General features: G+C 61.0%; 1 protein-coding gene across 2 annotated transcripts in view; it reads right to left on the bottom strand.

Annotated features, from left to right (window-relative positions):
- Positions 1-24783, bottom strand: part of CACNA1I (calcium voltage-gated channel subunit alpha1 I) — a 103933-nt gene that overhangs the window by 56517 nt on the left and 22633 nt on the right. The window contains exons 3-5 of one of the 2 annotated variants that reach the window (XM_036019648.1): positions 17249-17360; positions 16996-17129; positions 1949-2046 (exon numbers count right to left, since the gene is read on the bottom strand). In XM_036019648.1, the coding sequence (XP_035875541.1) occupies positions 1949-2046; positions 16996-17129; positions 17249-17360 (344 nt within the window). Of the gene's footprint in view, positions 1-1948; positions 2047-16995; positions 17130-17248; positions 17380-24783 lie in introns of those variants that run through there. The other variant, XM_036019647.1, reaches the window with a different exon arrangement.

Genomic DNA, 24783 nt, shown 5'->3' with positions numbered 1-24783 from the left:
AGTGACCTAGGAAAGGCCACACAGCCAGCAACCAGAGCCCAGCTTCCTGGCTCAAAGTCAGGTGCTTCCTCCCTCCCTCCCTCCCTCCCTCCCTGACCTCTTCCTCCATCCCGTCCCCTCTTCTGTATCCAGTGGTTGAGTGGCCAAAGACACCTGCAGGGGTGGGCTGGAGGGACACATTTTAACGGGGGTCCCCCACCCATCCTGGACAAAGTTTTAAACCGTGCATCTAAGCGAGCCCTTGCTCCTGCTTTGTGCAATTAGGGAAACTGAGGCCCCGAGACACTAGGGGACATCCCAGCGCACACAGCACATTCCTGGCACAGCCAGAAACCAGAACTCGCATTCCCAGAAGACCCAACGGAGTCTCCCTGCCTGGCTGTGTTTTTAAACTGCTTTTTAAACGGCAGGCAGCCACCCCGCTCTCCACAGCTTTGTAACTAATAACCTGTAATTTCACTTTGCCTATTCCCAACTCTCCAGCCTGCCACCTAGCGGCAGACTGGAAAGCTGCGGGCTGTTGTTGAAAAGGAGGAGTCTCTGAGTAGACGCAGCTCTGAAGATACAGGGGGCGGTGTGGAATGTTTCAGGGAAACATCTAGAAAAAAGAGGAAGTAACCAGCCAAAGGTCCCTAGGACGCACTTCAGAGAGCCTGTGTCCCCCATGTCACTCATTCCCTGGTGACTCGGGGCAGAGGGCCTGGCGCCTGGGGGCACGGTGGATCGTGGGGCCTGCTCTGGCCTCCGGAGGCCCCTGTTAACTGAGTTACTCAGGAACGTGGACTTACCCTAAGCCCCTGCCCAGGCGGAGCAGCGGGAAGTGTCTAAGTGGGGGAGGGGCGCCGGTTATATTTTGGACCCCGGAGGGTTTGCGCTCTAGCGCGGTTCCTGTGCCAGCTCAGAGTGGGGGGTCAGCTCAGAGCGGAAGCCGGCACCCCCGACTCACCCGCCAGCTTCCCAGTGCCGCCTATCAGCAGGAAGGAGGCCCCCAGGGGCCCCGAACTCTCTGGACTCTCTGGTCGCTGCAGACCCCAAAAGTGGAGCCTCTAGGAGGGAGCACAGGGCCATCCTGCCCTTCCCCGGAGAACCAGGCAGGCTGGCGCAGGGGACTTGGAAGTGACCTCCACAGCCAGGAGCCATCTAATGAGCTCCTACACAGTGGGAGAGGGAGGAAGGGGGGACATGTGCCTACACACCCCCTGTGTGCGTATGTGTCACGTGTGCACACCCCTCACGTGTGCATACACCCTCACATGTGCACACAGCCTCACACGTGCACACCCCACAGATGCACACCTCACATGTGCATACACCCTCACATGTGCACACAGCCTCACACGTGCACACCCCACAGATGCACACCCCTCACGTGTGCATACTCATGTGTGCACACAGCCTCACACGTGCACACCCCACAGATGCACACCCCTCACGTGTGCATACTCATGTGTGCACACAGCCTTACACGTGCACACCCCACAGATGCACCCCTCACATATGCACACACACCCTCACGTGTGCACGTCCTTCACACGTGGGTAGGTAACACAGCTCAAGTGCTACGTCATTCAGCACAAGTGAGGGAGGGAGTCGGGGAATCCTCTCCTTGGTGAAAAGCTGCCCCGTGTGCTCCCTCAAACTAAGCAGCTGCTTGTCACACCTTGCCGCCGTGACAGCCACCTCCCCCCCAAAGAGCCTTGCTCCCAGAGCCAGACACCCCAGCATGCTGCAGTCCAAGTTTTGGGGGCTCGGGCAGCAAGGCCACCCCCCAGCATCTTCAGGCCCAAACACCGACCTGTGAGCCCCACGAGAGCAGGACTGCCCTCCGTCCCGTCACTGAGAGGCCCCATGGCCAGCACAGGCCTGGCACTGAGAGGTTCTGGTCAATGTTTTCTGAGCGGAACGGGTGTCTCTGCGGGCCAGGGATGGGGGAGGGGCGCCAACTCACTGGGCACACGGTTGATGGCTTTGAGGGGCCTCAGGACGCGCACGGTGCGGATGGCCGACAGGTTGATGTTCTGCAGGTCCAGCGAGTACTCCACCATCCTGTGGGGGACAGGGAAGAGAGGGAGGGACGCTGCAGGAGAGAAAGGCAGAGCCGCGGGCCACCCCGCAGAGGTCTCTGGCCACCCACACTCCCCCGTGTGTGCCCGCACCTGCCTGGGAAGGGTAAGCGGGGGGGCGGGGGGGGGGGAAGAGGTCAGAATCCGGGCTGTGCCCCAGTCCCCTGCGTGGCCTCGGGCTGTCTCCGCCCCTGAAGCTGCGATGCCACCCTCCTAGCCTGCCCTGAGGATCAGAAGTTGTTGCTGGGGGCAGAGGGAATGACGGAGCAGGGACCCTGGGTCCCCACTGTGCGCCAACACGGGGCCGGGTGGCCCCTGCCCCCGTTTCCAGAGCAGCCTCCGGAGAAGGGAGGGTCAGCCCCATTCCTCAGAGGGAGGACGGAGGAGCCGAAATCCCTGGGCTGACCCCGCTGGCAGCTGGGTGTCACCACCCTCATCTCTGTCCACTGAAACACTGTTGACGCTTGGAGACCCTGCCCAGTTGCCCCTGGAGTCCTGGAGGTCCTTCCACACCAGGGTCCACACTGGACCGAGCCAGTGTCGGCGAAAACGAACCGAGAATGACGTCAACCAGCCCCTACCCTCAGCGGCACCCGCTCGGGCCAGGAGAGGCTCAGAGGCCAGGACAACACCGGAGCCCTCCCCACTGCCCTACGTCTCATCCCCGGACGGTGCTGAACAGGCCTTCCTGCCGCCTCTGTGGTCAACAGCCCCGCAGCTCCCCGGGGGCAGTCTGCCTCCTCCAGGACGGCTCCCCAGGTCTCCACAGGAGGCAGGTCTCTGAGGTTGCCCACGTGGTTCCCTACCCTTCCACCAGAGGGGGCAGGTGGCAACTGAGCAACCTGCCCCCCTCCCCCCACTGACCCAGGGCCTGCAGCCCCAGCCTAACCCCTGTGCCCCACTCACCAACCCTTCCCCCCAAGGCCCCCACCCACCCACCCCCCACCCCAAGGCTCTAGCACTGCTGCCAGCTCCACCTGTCCCCACCGGCGGCAGGAAATGAAGCCTTTCTCTACGCACAGGCAAACCTGTCTGACTGTTGTACAGCCGCCACCCCCTCCCGCTGCTTGAAGAGTAATTGAGTGAAAGCTTCCTTTGCCTGAAATGCCTCATCCATCCCCCAGCTTTCTGGGGCACAGGCGCTGGCTCTGCTCTCTCTCCGCCCCCCCCCCACCCTCTCCCCTGCACGCGCACACAGAGCCGCGCACCTGCACACAGCCCTTGGTGCACGCACACACTCCTCGGACACCCTCGTTAACACACACTCTGCCAGAGCCCACACTCAAGACGAGGGGGTGTGCCAAAAAAAGTGACAGAGACCTAGAGCTAGAGACGGAGTCCTGGGGGATCAGAGGAGGGGAAGGGGGGAGGAAGGGCAGGAGGGAGGGAGCCGGGGTGCCAGGGGCAGCAGCCAGGCCGAGAGGGAGAGGGTCAGGGTGGGAAGTGCCTGGGGGAGGGGCGGGGGAGGGCAGAGCCAGGTCTGAGAGGGGGCGGGCGCTGGGGAGCAGAGCGACAGGAGGATTCCGGGCGTGGGTGAGCCAGACTGTCATTTTCATGTTCTGTAGAAAGAGCTCTCCAGGCAGCCCAGGAGACATGTGTGACGAAGGAGCTGTGGGGGTGGCACACATGGGCACACAAGCAGGCACGCTCTCGCTGGTGTGTGCACACGCATGCACACGCACAGCAGGCGAGGAGGGTCACCACGTCCCCCCCATCGCCCGCTGCCGGGCTCAGCTCCAGCCAGCCCCTCCCCCACGCCCCACACCCCACCCCCACACAGGAGTGCAGCCCTCTTCCTCCCGCCCCGCCTCTCCCCATCCTGATGGTGGGGGCGGCAGGAGGCCCCGGGGAGAGCTGCGCTGCCCAGGCTCAGTTCCCACTTTGCCGAGTGCACCAAGTGCGCCGAGTGTGCCGAGTGCACCGAGGGTAGGGGCTCCCAGCGCGTGCCGGACTGAAGCCACCTGGTGCCGTGTGCCGGGAGCCCCAGGGCTCACCTGCGGAGCTCCGGCAGGTGCCAGACCGGGACTGGCTCCCACCCCCGTGAAGTCTCACGATAGCAATAAACAGACGCTTCACAGAGGACGGTTAGACGGGGAAAAGCACGTGGCTTCTGAAGGCCAGCAGCCCACCGGGCACGGTTCTCACCCTCGCCCTGAGTTGACCTGTTTGAGCCCCCCCCCCCACATTATGTGGGCCCCACACCCACCCTCTGCCTGCCCCCGGGCCCAGGCAGGCCACAGCCACAAGCCGCCCCGGGCACAGCGGTGTGGGGGCCCTCAGGACAGCCCCGCTGGTCTCCGACGCCCCGTCCCACACTGCTGCACCGGCTCCACGGGCCTCCTCGCAGAACCCACGGCCCACAGGCTGGGACCATTAGTTCTTCATCACGTGAAGGGCACTCATCTTGGCCCCTGCCCTTTACCCTTGACCTGACCCCCCAGGCCTTTAGCGAGGGAACATGCCTCCTGCAAAAATTCCTAAGCCCTCATCCATCGCAGCCCTTCAGGTCCCCACTGAGAAGCCCCCAAAGAGAAATTTCTTGGGGAATTCAGTATCAAGATCTTAGCTCTGTCTGAGCTGCCTGGCAGTCAGGTCAAAAGGGGAAATGAGATGATTCATTGAGTTCTTAGCAGCAGGAAAGATCTCGGCACTGTGGATCCTTCCAGGAAATCCATTGCCTAAACCTTTCTCCCAGGTCCTACCTTTCTCTTCCATATTCCGTGAACCTTTCTGGGGGTTCACCTGCCCCTCCTGTGGGAGGGAACAAGCCCAGGTGTAAATGCGTTCGGTGATAAAGAGCACATAGTAGGTACACAATGAAAGCTCCTGAAATTCTCTGAGAGGACACAGATACCCTGGGCGAGGACAGGGAGAGACACCGCCGGGAGTGAGAACTGCGGGTTCTGCCCTCCGCCCTGGGCAGGCAGCACACCATCCTAGCGGCGACTCCCTGTGCCATGGAGCCCAGCGTGGGACGGCCCGCCGACAGCGCCACCACCCCTGCCTGGGTCCGGCAGCCATCCCTGTCTCCTGGCAGCTGCAGCAGCCTCCCCGCTAGTCTCCTGCCTCCCGCCTCCTCCCCCCACAGCCCATCCTCAGCGGGACAAAGCCGCCTAAACCTCACATCTAGCTGTGTCACTCCCCAGGCCAAACCTCCAATGTCTCCCCACTGCCCTCAGACCAGAGGCCGAGCGAGCCCCTGGCCACAGCCCTCAAGGCCCTCCTGTCCGCCCCATCCCCTCCCGCCAGCCCTGCTCCTACGCCAGGCGTCTTGGGCACCACGCCAGGCCTGCCCAGCTCCCCAAAAGCGCCCTTCCCTGTCCCCTGTCCTCCGTGCAATGCCCTTCCTCCTCACTCTCTCTCTCCCTTGCAGACCGTCTCCTCCAGGAAGCCATGCCCAGGCCCTCCCTGCAGCCCAGGCTGAGCTCCCCCCCTGCTCTGGCCCCTTCACACAGCTGAGGCAGCCCCCGCCTCAGCCAAGGCCTGGGGAGCAGCAGTTCATCTGGGAGGTGACCCCAGGAAGCACAGCGAGGGAGGGGGCAGGGGAAATCAGCGAGGGGCTGTGCGTGAGCAGGTGCACGCTGTGGGCAACAGGGTGCCGTCCCCACAGAACCCTGTGGTCCTCAGAATCGGACCAGTGAGGGCAGGGGCTGCGGCATCATCCACGGTCTGGTCAAATACCGGCGGAGCACCTCTCCTCCTCCGACACATGGCCCGCCACCGCACACAGTAGGCACTCAGGGAATCTAGTAGCGAGAGTAACACCTGTGACAGGTGTTACCCTACCCTCTTCTACCCCCTTCCTCCCCCCGCCCACCCTGGGTGACAGCCGTGGGAGTGTCCCGCCCCCCAAAAAAGGAGGTGAAGAGGGGCCACTGTGGGTGAAGAACCTCAGGGCTGACTCTCCTGGGGCCCCAAGTAAGACATCACTCACAGGAGTGAGAAAATGTTAATTCCTAATTACACAGTTATTTTATCAGGCGGCTCCAGTGCTAAAAGTCTAAAAAAAATCAACAAAACCCCCACCACCTCCTGCCAGCTCCCAAGCGCCTAATTAGGTAAGTAATTTTGCTGTAAAGTGAGCGCTTTTGTCCCGACGTTACCCCAGGGGGAGGTGGCTGCACCCTGTCCCCAGGTGTCGTTTGGGGAGAGGGCCTCAGGTGTGGCCGCGCTGGGGTGGGGCTGGAGGGTGGGCAATTCAGTCTTCAGGACACAGCCCCGCTGGTTCCTGCTGAGGGGCCTCCCTGTTCCCCCTGGATCCCAGGAGGGGCCCAGAGACTCAGGCCCGGTCAATCTGGGGACACCACCCCCCAGCCACCGTCACTGGCTCAGGGTGGGCATCGGACCCCAGGTGGACCCAGCCCTGGAGCTGGCACCGCCCGGACACCCGGAGGTGCTAATGGCCATCTTGTCTCGGCGGTGGCCTGAGATTTTGCCAACACAGAGGAAGGCTGAGGCCAGAGCCGGAGAGATGCAGGAGCCTGACCATATGGTCCGGCCACTCCCCCTCCCCCACCCCCGCCCGGCTGCACCCGAATCCTGGGTCCGCCCTCTGTGTTCCCCAGTGCCGTGAGCCTGCCTACTCCCTCTGGGGCCCAGGCCGTCTGCCCTGGAGCCTGTCACTGTCCTGGCGACTCAGAAGGGTCTCCGGAGCACCGTGTGCCTGTGCAGGGCGCCTCACACCCCTCCCCGAGGTGGGACTGGGGAGCCCACTGCAGGTGAGGACACTGAGGCTCAGAAAGAGCCTGGGCCACACAGCCAGGGAGGGGGTCCAGGAGCTCCACATGACAGCCCCCCTCACCAGTCATCAGGACAGGCCACCTCTGGCTCCAGAGCACCGCCCCCCGCCCCCCCACCACCAACGGCCAGTCAGCACAACACGCACACACGGCAGCACACGGAATGGGGCCAGCACGGGCCAGCGTCCCAGCGGTCAGAGCATGGGGCCTGAGCTCCAGTCCCAGCCCTGCTGCTAGTGCCCCTTGCGACCTTGGCGAGGCACACGGAACCCACATCACAGGGGTGTGGGGGGGCGAAAGCGTTCCTGCCCTGGCCGATGTGGCTCAGTTACTTGGAGCGGCGTCCAGCACACCAAAAGGTTGGGGGTTCGATCCCTGGTCAAGGTGCATGCCTAGTTTGTGGGTTTGGTCCCCGGTTGGGGCGTGTATGGGAGACAACCAATCAATCTCTCTCTCTTGCATGGATGTTTTTCTCCCTCTCTCCCTTCCTCTAAAATCAATAAACACAGTTTAAAAGTGAAATAAATAAAGAGCTCCTATACGGACTCCATGTGTAGAACAGAGCCCGGCACAGGTCAGAGCCAAATGGGGTCAGCTGGTATCATCACATCACAGCCGGTCCGCGGCCTCGGGTCCCGCTGCCCACGAGTCGCACGATGCCCGCCTCAGCCTGTCCCGGACCCCCCCCTGCTGGAGAAAGCCCGGGCGGAAGGCCTCGGGGAGCCCTCCGGCAGAGCCCCAGCACTGCCTGCCCGCTACTTGCCCTCCATTTGAGTGGCCCTTGAACCTTCCCAGGCCCCACAGTGTACCGGGCCTTTTCCAGCCTACGGGCCTCTGCATTCTCCAGGCCTTCTACACGGAGCGCCCTTCCCAGCTTTCCAGACCCCGTGCCCGGGGCCTGCTGGGCTCCCCTGCCTTCTGTCCCACTGCGCCTCTATCAGGGCACCTCGGGCCCCGAGGCCGGCCCTGTCACAGCCCTGTTCCTCAGAGCTGCGGCTAGCTCCGAGTCCCAGGTGGGCCCCCAGCGCCCAGCCGCGGACTCCCCTGCCCGCCTGTCAGACAAACAACTCAAAGAACGAGATCAGAACCAGAGCTTGGAGCTAACAAGGAGCAACATCGATGACTGAGATTCCACGTCTTTCCAGGAAATGCCCCTCCCAGGAGGTGATTTCTGTGTGTTGCTGATAAAAATAGGGTGTTTCCTCAATCTTTTCAAGGGGCCCACGGGGGCTTTCTTAAAATGTAATCTAAGATGTAGCTAATGGAAAGGAAGCTGAGAAGCTGGAAACAGCGGATCAGCTGTCAGGAGGCAGCTGTGATGACTCAGGCTGGTGCTGGGCGGTAACTAGACCACCGGCCTACGCCGCTCTGCCTGCGCCCAGCACACAGTAGGTGTTCCCTGCAGGGAGCGGGGGAGGGACAGAGGAAATAACGGAGAGTGAAAGTTACAGAAGAACAACATTGACCCTCGACTTTGGCCGGCACTGACTTAGGGGTCATTTTCACCCCCAGGTCCTCACGCGAACCCCAGGAGAACAGAGGAATGGGGGTCATTAAGCCCACTTGACTGTGACGGAAAACAATGCCGTGAAACCAGCTCGGGCCAAGTTCAGGGTAAAGGGGGAATTCGGGGCGACAGAGTCAAAGGAAGGGTGGCACAGAGATCCGGGGCAGGTGGGAACCAGGGCAGCTCCGGGGACCTCAGCAGCAGGGGACCCTGAAACTTCTGTCACCAAGGCTCCACTCAGGTGACAATACTCCAGTGAGTATCACTGCAAGTAAGTACAGGATGCTCAGCTAAGACCGAACTTCAGATAAACGACAACATATGATTTTTTAGAGTGTGTTCCGAATATGCCTCATTTCTACCTCCCGTGGAATTTAGCTCCCCTTTGCCATGGAGTGGTCCACCGTCACCAGACAGAGACACTCCCAGCCCCACTAAAGCCTGGGAGAAACGTCTCCCTCCGCGGACCCTCATCCTGCCGGGGGCTGGCCAGGCTGCCCCGGTCCTCCGGGGTCCAACACGAAGACTATTTTGGCCTCTGAGAAAGTAAAACCCCTCCCACTGTGAGTCAGCATGGGCTCCGGGGACGGGAGCGCCTGCGCACACCCAAGCTCTGGCTCATTCAGTGGCTGGGACCCGGGACAGGATGCTCATCAGTCTGAGCCTCCATTTCCTCAGCTGCAAAACGGGATTCCCAGCCGCAGATTCGCAGGATCGTGAGGATGTACGAGGGCCCAGCCCAGTTGGCGGAGCTCTGGTAAACCCCCTAAGAGGGGCTGGTTTCTGCCTGCCCGAGGTCCCTTCTCTGCTCTCAGGGTAACAGTCCTGGGGTTTGCCCAGCCGATCCTGCCCACTCTCGGGCCACGTGGCTCGGGCACCGGAGACCTCCGACCAAGTCCTGGGGCGGGGCGGGGCAGGGGGGGGGGGTTAGCCTTGATCTAGGTTGGGCCAATCAAAACGCTGCCTCATTCTGGCCCCAATGATTGGTTCAGAGATGAGCACGTGACCCACACCAGCCAATCCAAGTCAAGCAGGGTCGATTCCACACTTGCGGGAGTGGCTGGGAAAGGAAAGAGGGCTTGGCAGTGAACGTGAGGGTGTAGGCTGTGAAGCCCAGTTCTACCTGCCGCCTCCCACCCAAGAGGAAAGCTCCCGGAGACGGAGGTTGGCACAAACGAACAAGCAGCTGTGGGATGGGAGGGTGCACTGTGTGCCGACATCTTTCAGGGCTCTGGGTCAGCAGGCCCTGAAGCCAGAGACCCCTCAGCTTTCAGTAAAGATGATAAACTCCCTTCAACCAGGTTTGGCCGATTCCTACCCCACATGGCCGAGAACGTCCTCAGTCATGACGGACTGGTATCTGGCTTGCCAACCTGTGGCCTGAGAATCCCTGGTGACTAACCCCCACCCCCCTGGCATCTAGCATCCTGTTTCCATGGAAACAGACCTGAGCAGCCTTCACCCCTCTCCCACTCTACTCCATATGCAAATGAGGCATCATCCACACCAGGGTTCCCACTGGAACCTTCGCTGGCCCACAACCACCCGACAGCCAGTTCGGCTGGAAGAAAAGGGCCCCAGATAGCCTCCCCCCAGCTCTGTGGGGACCTGGACACGACAGACAGGACACAGACACGTCACGGAGCCGCCTCCTCTCTGCTGGCCAGGGCCAGGCTGTGGGGACCCCAGGAGGAGGACTCGGCCTCGGCCCTGTCCTCAGAGCACGCAGTCCTTGGGCAGACAGGCCTGGGGAGCCCACGGTAAATAAGGGTGTGAGGTCCGTGTCATGGCCTGCGGGGTGCCCTGGGCCTGCTGACACACGGGGCGTCTCCCTCACGCAGCGACAGAGCACAGAAAGCCATGTGGAAGGGGGGCTGGCAGCGAGGGCTTCTGGAAACGGCCCCAACGGTGCCCCTCCGATGCCTCAGCCACAGCCAGGTCTGCGGGCAGGCACGGACCTCTGTGGAGCTTGCAGCAGTCGGTGTTGGACTTTAGATTTCTCAGTGGATCACAGGCTCTGCCCTGTCCGCCCAGGCAGAGCCCTGGCCACTCAGCCCAGGGCTCGGGCATAAAGCAAGGGCAGAAACTCAGGCCCTGGGGGGGAGGGACCTGAGAGTAGCCCACACAGTGTACATTCTCTCCTTCCAATCCTGCCTAGCCCCGGGCAACAATTCTTGGTTGATTTAGCCAAATTCAAAGATGTTCCCTATTTTCCTAATTCCCCTGGCAGCTAAGGATGGCCGTAAGACCCCGTTCGGGCCGCATATACTGGGATGCGGGGAGGATCTAGGATAGAAAAAGGTGTTTTCTTGGCATAGCCCTATCTCCCTGTCTCCCAGCCTTCAGTGCAAACTTGATGCCCACAGCTTCAGCAGCTGCCTTGTGACCAGCAAGAAAAGCCTGAAAAATTACAAGGACATCACAGAGCCATCACCAGTAACCATAGACCTCAGAACTTCATGTTACATCAGAAAAAAACACCCCAGAATTCGCTCTAGCTGCTGTTGGTTGGATGTTGGTTACTTGCTGCCACGTGCACCCCGGATAAATACACCCAGCAAGTTACACAGAACCGGGACTCGAGCCCAGCCCACAGAGCCAAGCACCCCATGTGCAACTCCTGCTGTGCCCCTGACCAGCCCGTGACCTGGAGCAGGTCCCTCCCCATCCCTGGGCCTCCTGTGTGAAATGGAACTGACCACAGTCCCTCCTGCACAGAGCCCGTAGGAAGATCAGGCCAGATAATGCGCAGCACTGGCCCACAGTGAGTACTCGGCAATCAGCGGATGCTCTTATTTTTATCACACCCCTGGATGGTGCCTAAGAGGATTCAATTCCCTTTGCTTTTTAAAGTCCCCCTGATGGGGCACTTTGGACAAAAGGAACTCTCGGCGCGCAAGCACAGAGGGGACGTGCCTGCCTGATCTTTTTAGAAAGCTGTCGACCAGAGCTGAGGAATCGTTCTTATTGACGTTCCATTTCCCAGGAGCCCGTACAAGCCAGGGTGGGGAGCTGTGTCCTCGGGAGATGTTTCCAGAGTGTGACAAATCCCGGCCCAGCCTCTGCCTCCCACTCCCTGGCCAGGTGCTGAGTGACTGACGGTAGCGCTATTGGTGTTAATATTATTAATAATAGAAATCCTTATGTGAAGCCCCACTGTTCGGTTCACAAAGCACACCTACTTGTCGTGAGGATTCGTTCAGACCGAGGATGCCGGTTGGAATCGGAGCCCTCCACACGCCTCGTCCCTTCCCCCACGCCCGGGCAGCGCTCCCAGCAGGGGGCTGTGCAGGGTCAGACGGACGGGAGCATGTGCAGCAGGGCCACCTGGGCATGCGGCTAAAATGCAGGTTCCCAGGCACGGCCATACCTGAGGGGTTCGGAGCCCTGGGGTGAGGCCCAGGAATCTGTATTTTAACTCGTGCCCCAATCAGTCTGCTGTTCCTTGCCCTTTGAGGAGCGCTAAGCAGGGGTGCAAGGCTGTGCGTGTGTTTGAGGACAAGGGAGGTCGCCTGTCCTTCCCCTGGGCTGCTTACACTTGTCCCTCTGCCGTTCCATTTGATGTCTTCACGGCCACAGCCAGACGCTTTAAAGGTTTTCTGAGACCTAGGGTGGCTCCCGTTCCCTGCAGTCGTGCAAGGTGGGGCTCATGCCAGCCGGGCCCTCGGCCAGGCCAGGGCCTCACTCTGGAGAGGTCGCTGCTGCCCAGCCCCCAACTCCAGCCCTCTGCCCTGGCTCACCCTACAGACTCAGCAGTGGAATTCGTGGGGAAGCTTTTCACACGACGGTGCCCAGGCCCCTCCCTACAGCTAGCAACGGCCCTTCCGAGTTCTGGTCTAGGGGAGGAGGCAGCATTACCAGTACGACGCACCAAGGCAGACGTGCAGGTAAAGAATATCTCAAGTTCAACAAGAATGCTCTTGAATATTTCATGACTTCCTAATGGACGGAGACAGACAGAAAGAGTAGCTCAGATGAGGGCGTGAGGTGGGGTGAGGTACGACCCGAGGATTACCGGGGCTTTGCCACACACCGGAGGAGAGCGTCCCGTGAGCTCCCACAGGGCCTGCCATCCCGGGCGGATCGAGCACGGGAAGCAAAGGGGACGAGGCAAGTGCCCCAGTGAGCGCTGCAAGGTGAAATGAGCAGTAAATGCAAAGTTTGGAACTGCGCTCGGTTCCCGGGTGGGGGAGACCTGGCTTGGAAGTTGAACCCCACCTGGGGTGGGGGGGTGACAGGGAGCCCAGCCACTCCCCGGGTCACTGCAACCCTGCATGACACTGGGACAAAGGCAGCCCATTCTCCTAAGTCCTCACTGGGGGTGGGAGTCCTGCTCCCGGCCAGGGACCAAGGCTGCCTTGGCCGCCTGAAGTGAGTCCAGCAGGTGAGGTCTCCTTCAGCTCACCTGTCCTTCAACAAACGGTGGACGGTGCCAGAACACTTCATGTGAAGAACAGGGGACTCGGGGAGGCAGGGAGCCACCTTCGGAACGCCTAAGGACTGTCATGGGTCTGTCCGGGATGCCCTTGCCCGCCGGCTGCGGGCCCCTCAGTGGGTTCAGGTCCCTGCACCCTCTCTGGCCTCACTCCTCAGCACCTGCCTGCCCCTGGGAACCCTAGCTCCAACGTCCCCACTGCTCTCCCACCCTTTCCTCAAACAGCCCCCTCAGGTCCTCTGCACGTTGTCCCCTCCACCTGAGAGTCCCAGGCCCCGCCCTCTGCCTGCTGAGCTCCTCCTCGCCCGGGCGTCCCTCCTCCGGGAGCCGTGTGCCAGCACCCTGGCCTCCATCAGGCCCCTAGCCCATGCCCTTATGGTCCTCTGTATGTCTTTCTACAGCGTTGACCCCAACTTAGAATTGATCTAGCATTTCATTATCTGCCTTCCACCCATGTTCTAAACCATGAGCTCCACGAGATCGGTCTCATCCCCACCGCCCTGCACAAGGCCTGGCCTGCTGTAGTTACTCAAGAAATGCGGGTTTGGGGTGGGAGTAAGTGAATGCATGACTCCGTCCGGTGGGAGCTGCAGGGGAAAAAGGAACTGGTCAACCCATTAGGCTGTCCCAGTTTGGGATCGGCTGCCTTGTGAGACGGTCCCCCAGTGGCAGCATGGACGCAGGGACCAACCACAGGCAGAGCAGAGACGAAGGCTCTGACCTCTAAGGAACCTTCCAGGGTGCAGGCTCTGTCTCCTGCATCGTCAAGGAAGAAGCCAGTAATTTCGGGAAGGGGAGGAGCAGGAAAGAAGAAAATAACCTTTGGATGTCAGGCCAGTTACTCGGGGAACAGAACACTTATAGCACCAAGGCTGGTTGGGACCGCAGAGGAGGGGGGCAGCTCTGGGGCCTGGGCTCTGCAGCCCGGGGTGCAGCTCCCCATCCTGCCTCATCACCCACCCAGAGGACGCGGACGACCTTGAGGATGGGGCAGGTCTGAGTCACCTGAACCCCCAGCACCCCACACACGGATTGTCCTCCTATCGGCCCCCAGCCAGGCCGGGCTTCACAGTCTGTGGGGCCCGGCGCTGCAGGAAAATGCAGAGCCCCCTGTTCAAAGGGATAGAGAACGTTTAAATGGTGACGGCGGAGCGTTACACCAAGCGTGGGACCCTAGGCAGCCCCCAGGAGGACGCTGGCCTGTGGGCCCCACCCGAGGACCACGAAAAGGTGTCGGACACAGACCTCACCGCAATGCTGAAGCCAGGCTGGCTTCTCCCTCTGCTCAGCGGAGGTCTTAATCTGTAAATATGAATAGACACGGGCGGGGGCGGGGCGGGGGGAATCGCTAAGCAATAGAGTGTCCCACCTCAAAGTCAAGTTGGGGGGTTCCTGGGAGGCAGTATGTGCAGCCAGCTGAACAAACGGCTTCCTCAAAACAGGAGTTAAGAAAAATTATCCTCCCTGCCTGGCACAGCTCAGTGGATTGAGCACAGGCTGCGCGAACCAAAGCATCGCAGGTTCAATTCCCAGTCGGGGCACATGCCTGGGTTGCAGGCCATGACCCCCAGCAACCGCACATTGATGTTTCTCTCTCTCTCTCTCTTTCTCCCTCCCTTCCCTCTCTAAAAAAAATAAAAATAAATAAATTCTTTTTTTAAATCTTTTAAAAACATTATCCTAAAACTTGGAAATAAGGCTGGGGACAAGGGGGACAGTATTTCTGACTGTCATTCTGGAGCATTATTTAACAGACCCCTCTAAGGATGATTTCATTAGGGAAATATACGTTTGATTTGCCATTTCCTGCTAATTAAAGGTCTGTCTGCCGTGAATTTACAATGTTAACTTGTAGCTTTTTATTAGCGATTTCTTCCCAGCAGGAGAGAGAACTCCAAAGGGTATGGTTTCCTGACCCTGTAGTTCGTTAAGCGGCTTTGATTCTGACCTGGCGCACCCATCCCCGCGTTCTCCGGCGCTCACTTTCCAGATTCTGCTAATTACCGTCCTGCTGCTTCCTCATTAATGAGCCAAATGAATCCGTGATACATCTTCCTCCTAAACATCGCTGGGAGGGTCATCCTTCGAAAACTTTTTGGAACTTACGCTTTGACTTCGGGATCAGGAAAGGACTTCTAAGGAGCCCCATGAGGGTCCAGAAGGAGAGTCGAGAGAACATCGCATCCAGGAAACAAGAACAGGCCCAAGCTGCTCCGAAAAAGAAGAACTCCAGGACAAGGAGCCATCCTGGGGATTAACAAGACACGGAGGAGGGGGGTGCTCCCATGGGGGTGGCGAGGGGAGGGGAGGGGAGCGGTCAGTGCAGTGGGAAGACAGCGTCCAGGACCCTCCCCCAGCGCAGAGGAGACCGGCGAGGGGCCGGAGGAGAGAAGTGCAGAACAGATGGAGGAGGGAGGCGCCCACTCAGTGGGAACTTTAGGAGAAGCCAGAGAAGAAAGAAAAGAATTTTCTCCCTGACCTTGAGCTCTAAAAGGCCCCGCAGGGCGCCTCTTCCACCAAGACCTCCCCTCGTGAAATGCCTGAGTTCGGAAGGCAAGGAGAAACCCGCACGAGCTTCTACTAGCGAGAGAACAGCAGGCTGCCTCCCGAGAAGGAAGAGCCAGACCTGTCCTGGACCCACCTGCCACGCTCCTCGAGGATTCAAGCAGCGCCGTGCGCCAGGTTCCGGGGGACAGGAACTGTGACTCTCAAACAATGCGGACAAAAACTACCCCTCACACACAAAGCGCAAAGAAAAACATGTTTGAAGAGGCAGGGCTGAGAAACGACACCATCCAGACCTCTGTTCTTTAAAAACAAACAAACAAATGACTGAAAGAGGCCCTCCAGCCAAACGAGAACGGGGAGCTTGAAAATGGGGTGACAGGGCTCACAAGAAACCGTGTGGACCCCACATAACTCCCGGCGAGGTCTAAATCACTGCCCGGGATGTGGCTGTGACACTGAATGCGGTTCCTAGAAGAGGTGGAACTTTTTTCTAATCCTCAACTGAGGATATGTTTACTGATTTTAGTGAGAGAGGAAGAGAGAGAGAGAGAGAGAGAAACATCCATCGGCTGCCTCCTGTTCGTACCCTGACAGGGCATCAAACCACAAGCTAGGCAGGCGCCCTGACCAGGAGCTGAACCCGCAGCCTTTTGGTGTCCAGGGTGACGCTCCGACCCACCGAGCCACCTGGCCAGGCCAAGAGGTGTAACACTTCTTTTTAACACTGCTGGACACGTCATTTCCCTCTGGGGCGTATCTGTGGAATTTCACACGGACGGAGTGGTACCACTCCCCTCTCAGCCCCGTGCCTGTGTCTTAGTGGTATCGCACACACACACACACACACACACGCACTCACGTACACACGTGTGCACACACACCTGCAGGCCTCCAGCCTTTCCCTCGCCGCCCCCAGTCACTCCTGCCACCATGACTCATCACTGGGCCCGCTCAGCCTGCAGCTCTGCGTCACGTCCTCCGGAGAGCCCTCACGGGGAGTGGGGGCTCTCTGCACCCGAGGCCAGCTCACAGACGCTCTCAGAAAACCACGACACTTTGCCCAGAGCCCTTGTCTCATTATGTGCGACACGTTCACCCACGGGTGCACCTCCCCAGGCGGTAGCTGGGAAGGACAGGGCCTCCGTCTGGGTCTGCCGTCCCCCGTGCCCTGCTGACCCCTACACTGCGGCAGCACTGGCACTGAGGAGCCCGCCCCACCCATGGCGGGTGGGTGGATGCGGGACTGAGCCGCCAGCCTGGCCGGACCCGGGAGAGCAGGACCAGTCACAGGCATTCCCAGCAGGCCCAGCTATAAGCTGGCCTGTCTCTGACTGTAGCTGGTGTCTTGGCTGAAACAGTCATAATTTGGAGTCGGAGCTTGAATCTGTGCTTATCTCTGACGTGCTGGGTGATCTAAGATAATAATAATAGCAGCTAACATTTATTGGCTGCTCACTGAGGCAGCTACTACTGTTATCCCCATTTTACAGACGAGGAAACCGAGGTTTAAAGAGGGTAACCGGCTTTCTCAAGGTCACAGGGTTAGTTCGTGGGAAACACACTCAGCACCAGTAGCAGCTGACAGTGCAGGAGGACGCACGACTCACCGGAGAGGGGAGGGAGGAATGTCTGTCCGTCCCAACATCACCACGTAGCTCCGCCACCGTCGCCAGGAAGGCCCACGGATCACTGACACTGTCTGGCGAACACCAGAGGCTCAGGCCTGCCCGGCGCGCTACCTACCCAGCCATGACGATGAAGAAGTCCAGTCGGTTCCAGGTGTCCCCAAGGTAGCACTTCTTGCCAAAAATGCCCAGGGCTACCATCTTGAGCACCATCTCCATGGCGAAGAAGACGAAGATGAAGTCGTCAAAGACCTGCGGGGCAAGAGGAGGGCGAGAAGAAGGGACTGAGTGAGGTTCCAGAGCAGGACCCAGGGGTGGGGCGGGGCATCTCGGGTGGGCAGGGCATCGTGGGCGGGGCAGGCCGGCCTCACCTGCAGGATCTTGCAGCGGTCGGACAGGCAGTCCATGTCGTCACACGGCTGGTACATGCCCAGGGTCACGCAGTTCAGCAGGATTACCAACATGCTGACACACTCAAACCACGTGCACACAGAGTCAAGGAAGAAACGGTGGGGCCCAAGCTGTGGCCACGGGGGCAGAGTGCACCCTGCAATGTAATACCCCCCACCCACCACCAACTAAGCACACACCCCTCTCCTGGCCCGCCCCCGCCCCGGGCTCCTTCCCTGATGGGCCAGTGCCCGAGTTCTCACAAGGCCTTGGAGCCGGCCGACCCCCCTCACAACAGGCCACATGTGCCAAACCACCCAGAGAACCCAAACCCCACCGGGCCCCCACGGGCCAGGACCCCCACCCCACCTTCTTGGCCCAGCCTGAGAGTTGCCCTCAGGCTCAGGAAGGAAGGGTCCCCGCAGGCTGGGCTGGCCAGCCATCCCTGAGCCACCTGTGCCTCTTCACCTCTGACCGCCTCTCCCCTCCCCTGACCCACGCCCCTCCACTCCTGCCCATGGAGCTGGAGCTGGGGCCTGCGGAGGGCCAGCCGGTGGGGCTGAGATTGGCTGGAGAACCCTGACCCTCTGTCGTCGCCTGTGGCCGGGTCAGAGCTCACCTCCAGACTCCGGAACGTCTGGACCTGGGCCCTCCCCGGCCCCTGCGCCAAGCCAGGTTGGGCCCAGCCTCCTCAGGTGCCCAGGCGGAAAGTGCCCTGTGGCCAGGGGAGACTGAAGCCATCCGGGCAGCACCTCCGGGGCCCATGCCTGGAATCAATATGAGCGGGCTCCCTGCCCCTCCCCCCGCCCACTCCCCCAGCCAGGCCATTCCCCTCAAAACCGTCCTCTTTCCCTTCCCCCCAGCGGCTCCTGCCCGGCCCTACAGCACAGCCGGCCGAGACCTGGTCCCCCACCCTAATCCACCTGGTCTCAGAATCAGGGAAACAGGGGCCTCGGACAACCTGTGCCTCCGTCTCAGGAGGACAACCCCGGGAACAACGGACTTCAGCAGGTGCTCCGTCTTGAAGAGCAGGGGTGCCGATAGACCGCGCCACCCTCTGCCCACCTGCACCACCCCACTCCCGCCCCCCCCCCCCGAAACTGAGCTGCAGGGGTGAGAGGACAGAACCCCGGGGGGCCTGCATTTGAACTCCAGTCCCAGCGCTGACCCGGTCCAAGGCCTCGGGCAAACTCCAGAATGTCCCCATCGGAGGACCAGGAGCCTCCTCAAGGGACCATGTGGCCCGCTCTGGCCCCTCAGGCCCACCCCCCCTGCAGCAGCAGCAGCGAACTGCTGAAAACGTTGGCAAGAGCTCCGAAGCCAGGCACGGGGCTCCCCGCCTCAGTCAGCAGAGCCGTCACAGCCCTCCCCGAGGTCTGGAAGGCTCCCCCACCCCCATCCCCCCATCCCCCCACCCCCCAAGCCCATCCCCTCCTCCTGCCCCCACCCTGCCTCTCAGGCTCCTTAGGCATGCTCCACCCCAGGGCCTTTGCGCCTGCCGGTCCCTTCACCTGGGAGGCTCTGCCCAAGGCCTTCAGGAACTGCCCTTTCTGACCTTCCAGCCTCAGTGTCCCCTCCTCGGAGAAGCCCCCACCCAATCTCCCCCGCTGCAGTGGCCACCCCTCCCCGTTTTGTGGTCTCTGAGCACTTGTGCCCTGAGGGTGTCTTGGGGACAGGCTCCTTGTCCTCACCCACAGCTTGGACCGCATCCCAAGGGGACAGGGGGTTGCATTCACAGCTCTGCTGGTGACAGGTGATGACAGAGTGATGTCATCACTCTGACATCTAGTGATGCTCCTGCGTCTGCAGATAGAAGCCCACCCTCCTGGATTTCACCCCCCTGCTGTGAGCTCCATGAAGCCACACAGCCAGACCCTCAGCCAGACCCCAGCCTGAGGGGAGCCGGACCTGGTTGCCCTGGCAACAGCCTCCCTCCCACCCCTGGGCCCTTGCTCACCTTGGGATGCTGCCTTCCCGCCCCCTCCCCCTCAGACCCTCCTCGCCCCAGCCCGGCTCCTTCCTGCCCCCCCCAACCCTGCTGCCACTCTCTCGCCACAGCCTGTAATTAATTTGAGTCGCTGCCAGGGCCCCTTCTAGCCTGAGCATCGCTCCAGCGGCAGCTTCATCGTTAATTAACTTTTTTGAAGTTCAAACGTTCTAATTACCAGTGAACCTCCCCCACCCCCCTAGCCTTTCCCCCTGCCTGCCGTGCTCTCTCGCCTCCCAGCCTCCTCCTCTGCTCCCTCTGCCCTTCCTGCCAGTTTCAAGTTCAAAATGCACTTAACAGGGGCCTCTCGGGAGCCCGGCGCCCCCACTTCTTCCGCTCCAGGACCCTGAGCAGTAGAGGTCAGCAGGCCCATTTTACAGATGAGAAAAACTGAGACTCAGAGCACCGAGGGGCCTCTCCGGGATCACACGGCTGGGAAGTGCAGAGCTGAGACTCACACAGGCGTGCTGGACTCCAAGGCCAGCGCTCCCCTCTGTGGCGCATGGCCTGTCCCTGCCTGTGACCAGCCTCCCTCCCCTGGAGCTGCCAGCTGCTCTCTGCCCTTCGAACCCGCCCACACAGGAACCAGGCCCCGCTGCGCGCTGCGCGCCCTGCATGACCAGAGCACTTTGCAAGTGTTACCTTGTTTAATCTTTGCAGTGCTGTTGTAAGTCCCATTTACAAAGGAGGAAACTGAGACACAAAGGGGAACGTGATTTGCCCAGGGTCACCAGCTGGGAAAAGGCAGAGCTGGGCTACAAAAGCCAGAGCCTGCTTTTCCTGTCCCTGAGCTGTTTCGCCGCTGCCAGAGTAATCTGCCTGAAACACAGCTCCCAGGAGGCCTCCCCGCTGTTCAACAGCCTCCCGGGTTCCCGTCGCCCTCCTGGGCCTGACACCCACGGCCTCCCAGACTCCGGCCTTGACGTGGGCCCTGAACTTCTTACCGTCCCCAAGCATACTCCGCCTGTACTTCCCCTTCCCTCTACCGTTTCAACCAGACAAACTCCTACTCACCTTTCACTGCCAAGTTCATTGTTACCTCTTCTTGAAGCTTCCCTTGGAGCACTTTGCCCACTCACAAGGTGGTGGCTCAACCTCCTCTCTGGAAATGCTCCCCGATCTAGCCAGGGTCATAGTAATTAATGAACTTGGCAGTAACCCTGGGGACTGTGTGGCAGGCCCCTGGGGACATGGCCCTAGCTCTTATCACAGCCCACGGGGGGGGGGGGGGGCGCAAATGAGGAAACAGGCCTGGGGGCTGGAGGGACTTGCCCAAGGTCACACAGCCGGTGAGCAGCCCCAACGGTGTGTCGGTGTGTCGGTGTGACGCGGTGGGGCCTGGGGCGTGGCCAGCTTGCCTCTGCCACCGAGTCCCTCAAGGGGGCAGATGGGTCCGCTTTCACCTCTAGATTGCTCGGCTGCAGGCATCCAGACACGGGCAGTCTCAGCCCTGCCCTGAGGCACTCGGGGAAGTCCCAGATGGCAGGGTCTGGGCCCTTTCCAGGAGCCCGTGAGGCTCAGAAGCCAGGCCAGAGCCGGCATCGCTGCCCGCGGTTCCCGACATGCTCCCCGCCGGCTGGGGGATCAAAGGCAGCAGCCGTCCTTGAAGCGGAACCACACGGAGGGAGTCGCGGTCTCCGGGCTGCCGGACTCTGCAGCCTGGCCCGGTGCCCGGTGCTTCCCCATCAGCCGCTGAAGAACCACCCGAGGGCAGCGCTGGACCAGCTCCGGGGTTCTGGGACAGCCTGCGGAGGGAGGGCGGAGGCCCCCAGGGTGAGGTACAGGGTTTCTGGGCACCAGGGCAGGTGAGGGCTTGAGTGCCCGCTCCATGAGGGCGGGGGGGGGGGGTCTTCGGTGACTCCCCACTGCCTCTTGCAGCAAGGTTCAAAGCCCCTCACCTGGCATCCGAGGCCCTGCGGGTGGGACCCTGCCACCTTCTTCCTTCATCGCTCAGACCCTCACTTCTGTCGGGGTGACCTTGTCACAAAACAACCCCACCAAGGTCCTCACAAAGCACCTGGTCCGACTGCCCATTGCACAGGTGGGGCACAGAGGCGGAGAGCCCTCCGAGACACGGAGAGCCCAAAGGGAAGTGACTGTCAGCCAACAACCTCTCCACCCGTGGGGGTCCTGACACCCCACATTTCCCCAAACGCCCAGGCTCCACAGGGGTGCCATCTGCTCGGAACAGCCACACTTGGTCACCTGAGGCTGACGGGACCCCTGAGGGGCAGCACGGGTGCCCCTGAGGAATGCAGGTGTGGAAACACACCCACGGCAGCCCAGTCAGTAACACCCTTGGTGGGCGGAGCCATCCCGGACACCCACCTGGCTGTGGGGGACAAACCACCACAGCGGCCTAGGGGCTGCCGGGAGCCCCCACCGCATCCCCTCCCGCACCCACGCCCCTGGCTCAGCCCCACCTCCCAGCCTCTCGGTCAAGGCCCCAGCCTCGCCCCCACCCAGTCCCCCTGCTCTGCTCACGGGTCACAGGTCCTCAGAACTAGGGCCAAGGAGCCCAGCAGTGGATCCACGAGCACGTATTGAGTGCCTGCTGTGTACCAGGCACCTGATCAACAGCAGCAAAAATGGCACCGATGGCAAACATTTCTCAAGTGGTCTTGAGCGTTTTGGGCCAAGGAGCTTTCTAATCGAACTGCAGGTACCACCTCACTTAAACCTCACGGCACGCGCCCGAGGCAGGGAGCCCGGAGGTGCCGAACAGAGGGCCCGGCAGCCGCAGGCCTGCAGAGCCACCCTCGCGCCGCCAGCTTCCCCTGTGACAGGGCCCGGCGCCTCTCGCTCTCTGTCCTCTGGAGGGGGAAACACCTCACCCTCAGGGGCTGAGTGCCGGCATTGCCGGCTGATTACTTAGCACGACCTTGAGTAGAAGTCAGAGATGCTACCCCAGCCCCTTGGACAGGTGTCTGCCCCGCAGCACGCTGAGTCTTCACTCAGCCTTCCAGAAAACTCCGTCTGCTCAGGCCTGGCAATGTGGAATCGCCCCAGAACATAAACAAAGTTCCCTGCACCTGGCAGGTACCACTGTTACCCCCATTTTACAGACAAGGAAACTGAGGCACCGCGAGCTGGTTGCGGGGCCCCAGCCACACACGGTCACCCAGGGCTCCTACAGCCGGTATGTGGCAGGGGCAGGATCTGAACCGGCCTCTTGCCGACTCCAAACCCCACGTTCCCAGCCACGTGCTCACAGACCCCAGGCACAGGGCCTGGGACGTGAGGGACCCGGGACTGGCACGTGTTCAGTGGATGCTTGCTTTTCCCTTCTCGCCCACGCCGTCTCCACCCACGGAGGCCTGGGTCCTCGGGAGCTCGGGATTGGCCATCTGTCTGGACCCGAGGGGTCGAGAAGGGGGCTGTTCCGCCCCTGCCCCTGGCGGGCAGGAAGGGCCTGTCTGCAGGAGACAGTGGGAGGGGTGCTGCTCCCAAGACCCCCGGTAAGAAGCAGAGCTGGGCCAGAACCATAACTCCAACCCACGTCCAGGCTGCGGAGTCCTGGGACGGCCGGAATGCAAACTGGGAGGTCACAGTCACCGGGGCAGGCACCACGCCGGGGGTCCCCTCCCACCTGCCACTTCCCAGGGAGGAGAGACACCAAACGAAGGGGCAGCGCCTGGCACCCCAGCAGGTCCCCAGGGCAGCCTCCTCTCCGGGAACCAAAGCCAGAGGCCTGCGCGGTTGCCATGGCAACCACCGCCCTCCATCCTGCAGGCCCAGCTGACAGTCGCCGCGGTTTCTGTAATTGGGGGGCTCTGGAAGGGTGGGTGGGGGTGAGAGTGCTGGATTGGCTGGGGTGGCCAAGTTTGTTTTTATTTTTGTGAAATCTGGGATCTAATCCACTTCCCAGTGTGGGCCTCGGTTGTCTACGAAAATCAAGCAGAGAACAGAGATTGGGGGCTGCACCCTTCTGGCCGGGGGACACGGGGAAGCTGGGCCAGCCTCTCTGTGGGGGTCCCTCCCCCGCCCCGAGGATGGGAGCGCAGTCCTTGGGCCTTCACGGGCCGCAGACCCCAGCTCTCGGCCCAGCTCTGCGCTCCCCCGGGGCCGGGGCCGCAGACATCACAGGGCACCTACCACATCAGCGCCCAGGGCGAGCCAGGCTCACCCAGCCTGGGGGGCACCCTGTCCCCGCACCGGCGTGACAGGGGGCCGTGCTGCCTGCACTGCGGGAACAGCGGCTGCGGCGTGGACTATCAACTATGCTTCGGGCGCTGGGCTTTAAGAGGATATTCACTCGCTCACTCACTCATTCACTCATTCACTCATTCAACTTATCTTTGGGAGCAGTGACCACTGGAAAGCTTCCCGGCAACATCTGTTAAAGCAAACCAGAGGCCCCCGCTGGGACCCAGCAGTGCCACTCCTGGGTCCACGCCCCAGAGGAATGCCGACGAAAGTCCGCCAAAAGGCACATATTATTCGTAACGGCCCCGACCAGGGAACCCCTGAAGTGCCCGCCACCAGGAGAATGAGTCGGTGGCAGGTCTTAACTGGGTGTGGCGATTTGACCTCTGGGGCTGCACTCCAGACCTGGCCCGGGGAGGCAGGGCGCTGGCATCTGACGAGCAGCGAGCGAGGATGCTGTGAAACACCCCACAGAGCACAGACCCGCCTCCCCCAAAGAACTGTCCAGCCCCGAACGTCAACAGTGCCGAGGCTGAGAAACCTGGTGGTCCATCCACCTGGTGGAATAGTATGCAGCAATGAAAAAGGGGAAACTATCAATACCTGCAGCAGCATGACGGTGTTGGAGACCAAAGAGTGTACAAACACAGTACATAGAGTGAAAAATCAGCTCTGGCCAGTGTCGCTCAGTTGGAGGGGCATCCCATAAACTGAAAGGCTGTAGGTTCGATTCCCAGTCAGGGCACATGCCTAGATTTCAGGTTAGGTCTCAGGGTGTGTACAGGAGGGAGGGAGGAATGAAGGAATGAATGGATGAAGGAAGGAAGGAAGGAAGGAAGGAAGGAAGGAAGGAAGGAAGGGAACCAGGCAGCGTTCAGCCACGAGAAGGAGGTCTGAGCAGCGGTGTCTTTGGAGGACCGGCCACTGGGCGTGGGGGCGGGAAGCTTCCAGGGCTAAGACATCCTCGTTGGACTGAGCGGGGTCACAGGAGCGCGTTTATACGAAAAGATGCCTTGAGCCGCACATCCAATTTGAGGGCTCCACTGCATACGCGTTTGACCTCAATAAAAAGTGCCACAAAACATAACGAAGTGCAGCTGCTACAAGGAACAATAAAAATGGCGAAAATTAAAAAGCACAAGCACCTGCTGGGGCGCCCGCTGCCACCAGCCCTTGCAAGGGAGGGTGTCACCCTGGTTTCCCCAACTCGCCCGAGGCCACAGCGGCCGAGGGGCAGAGCCGGGGTTGGGGACCCACACCCGCCTCCCACTTGTTCGAGGGCTCGTTCCGCTCCCGCCCACAGCAGCCTTGGGGGACAGGCAGGTCGTCCGCATCACACCCACTGGACAGATGTGAAAATGGAGGTCCAGGGATGACCAGAGA

This window comes from Phyllostomus discolor, chromosome 2 (assembly GCF_004126475.2).
Source record: "Phyllostomus discolor isolate MPI-MPIP mPhyDis1 chromosome 2, mPhyDis1.pri.v3, whole genome shotgun sequence".
Classification (NCBI taxonomy): Eukaryota; Metazoa; Chordata; class Mammalia; order Chiroptera; family Phyllostomidae; genus Phyllostomus; species Phyllostomus discolor.
This window is presented reverse-complemented; position numbering and strand designations above follow the sequence as displayed.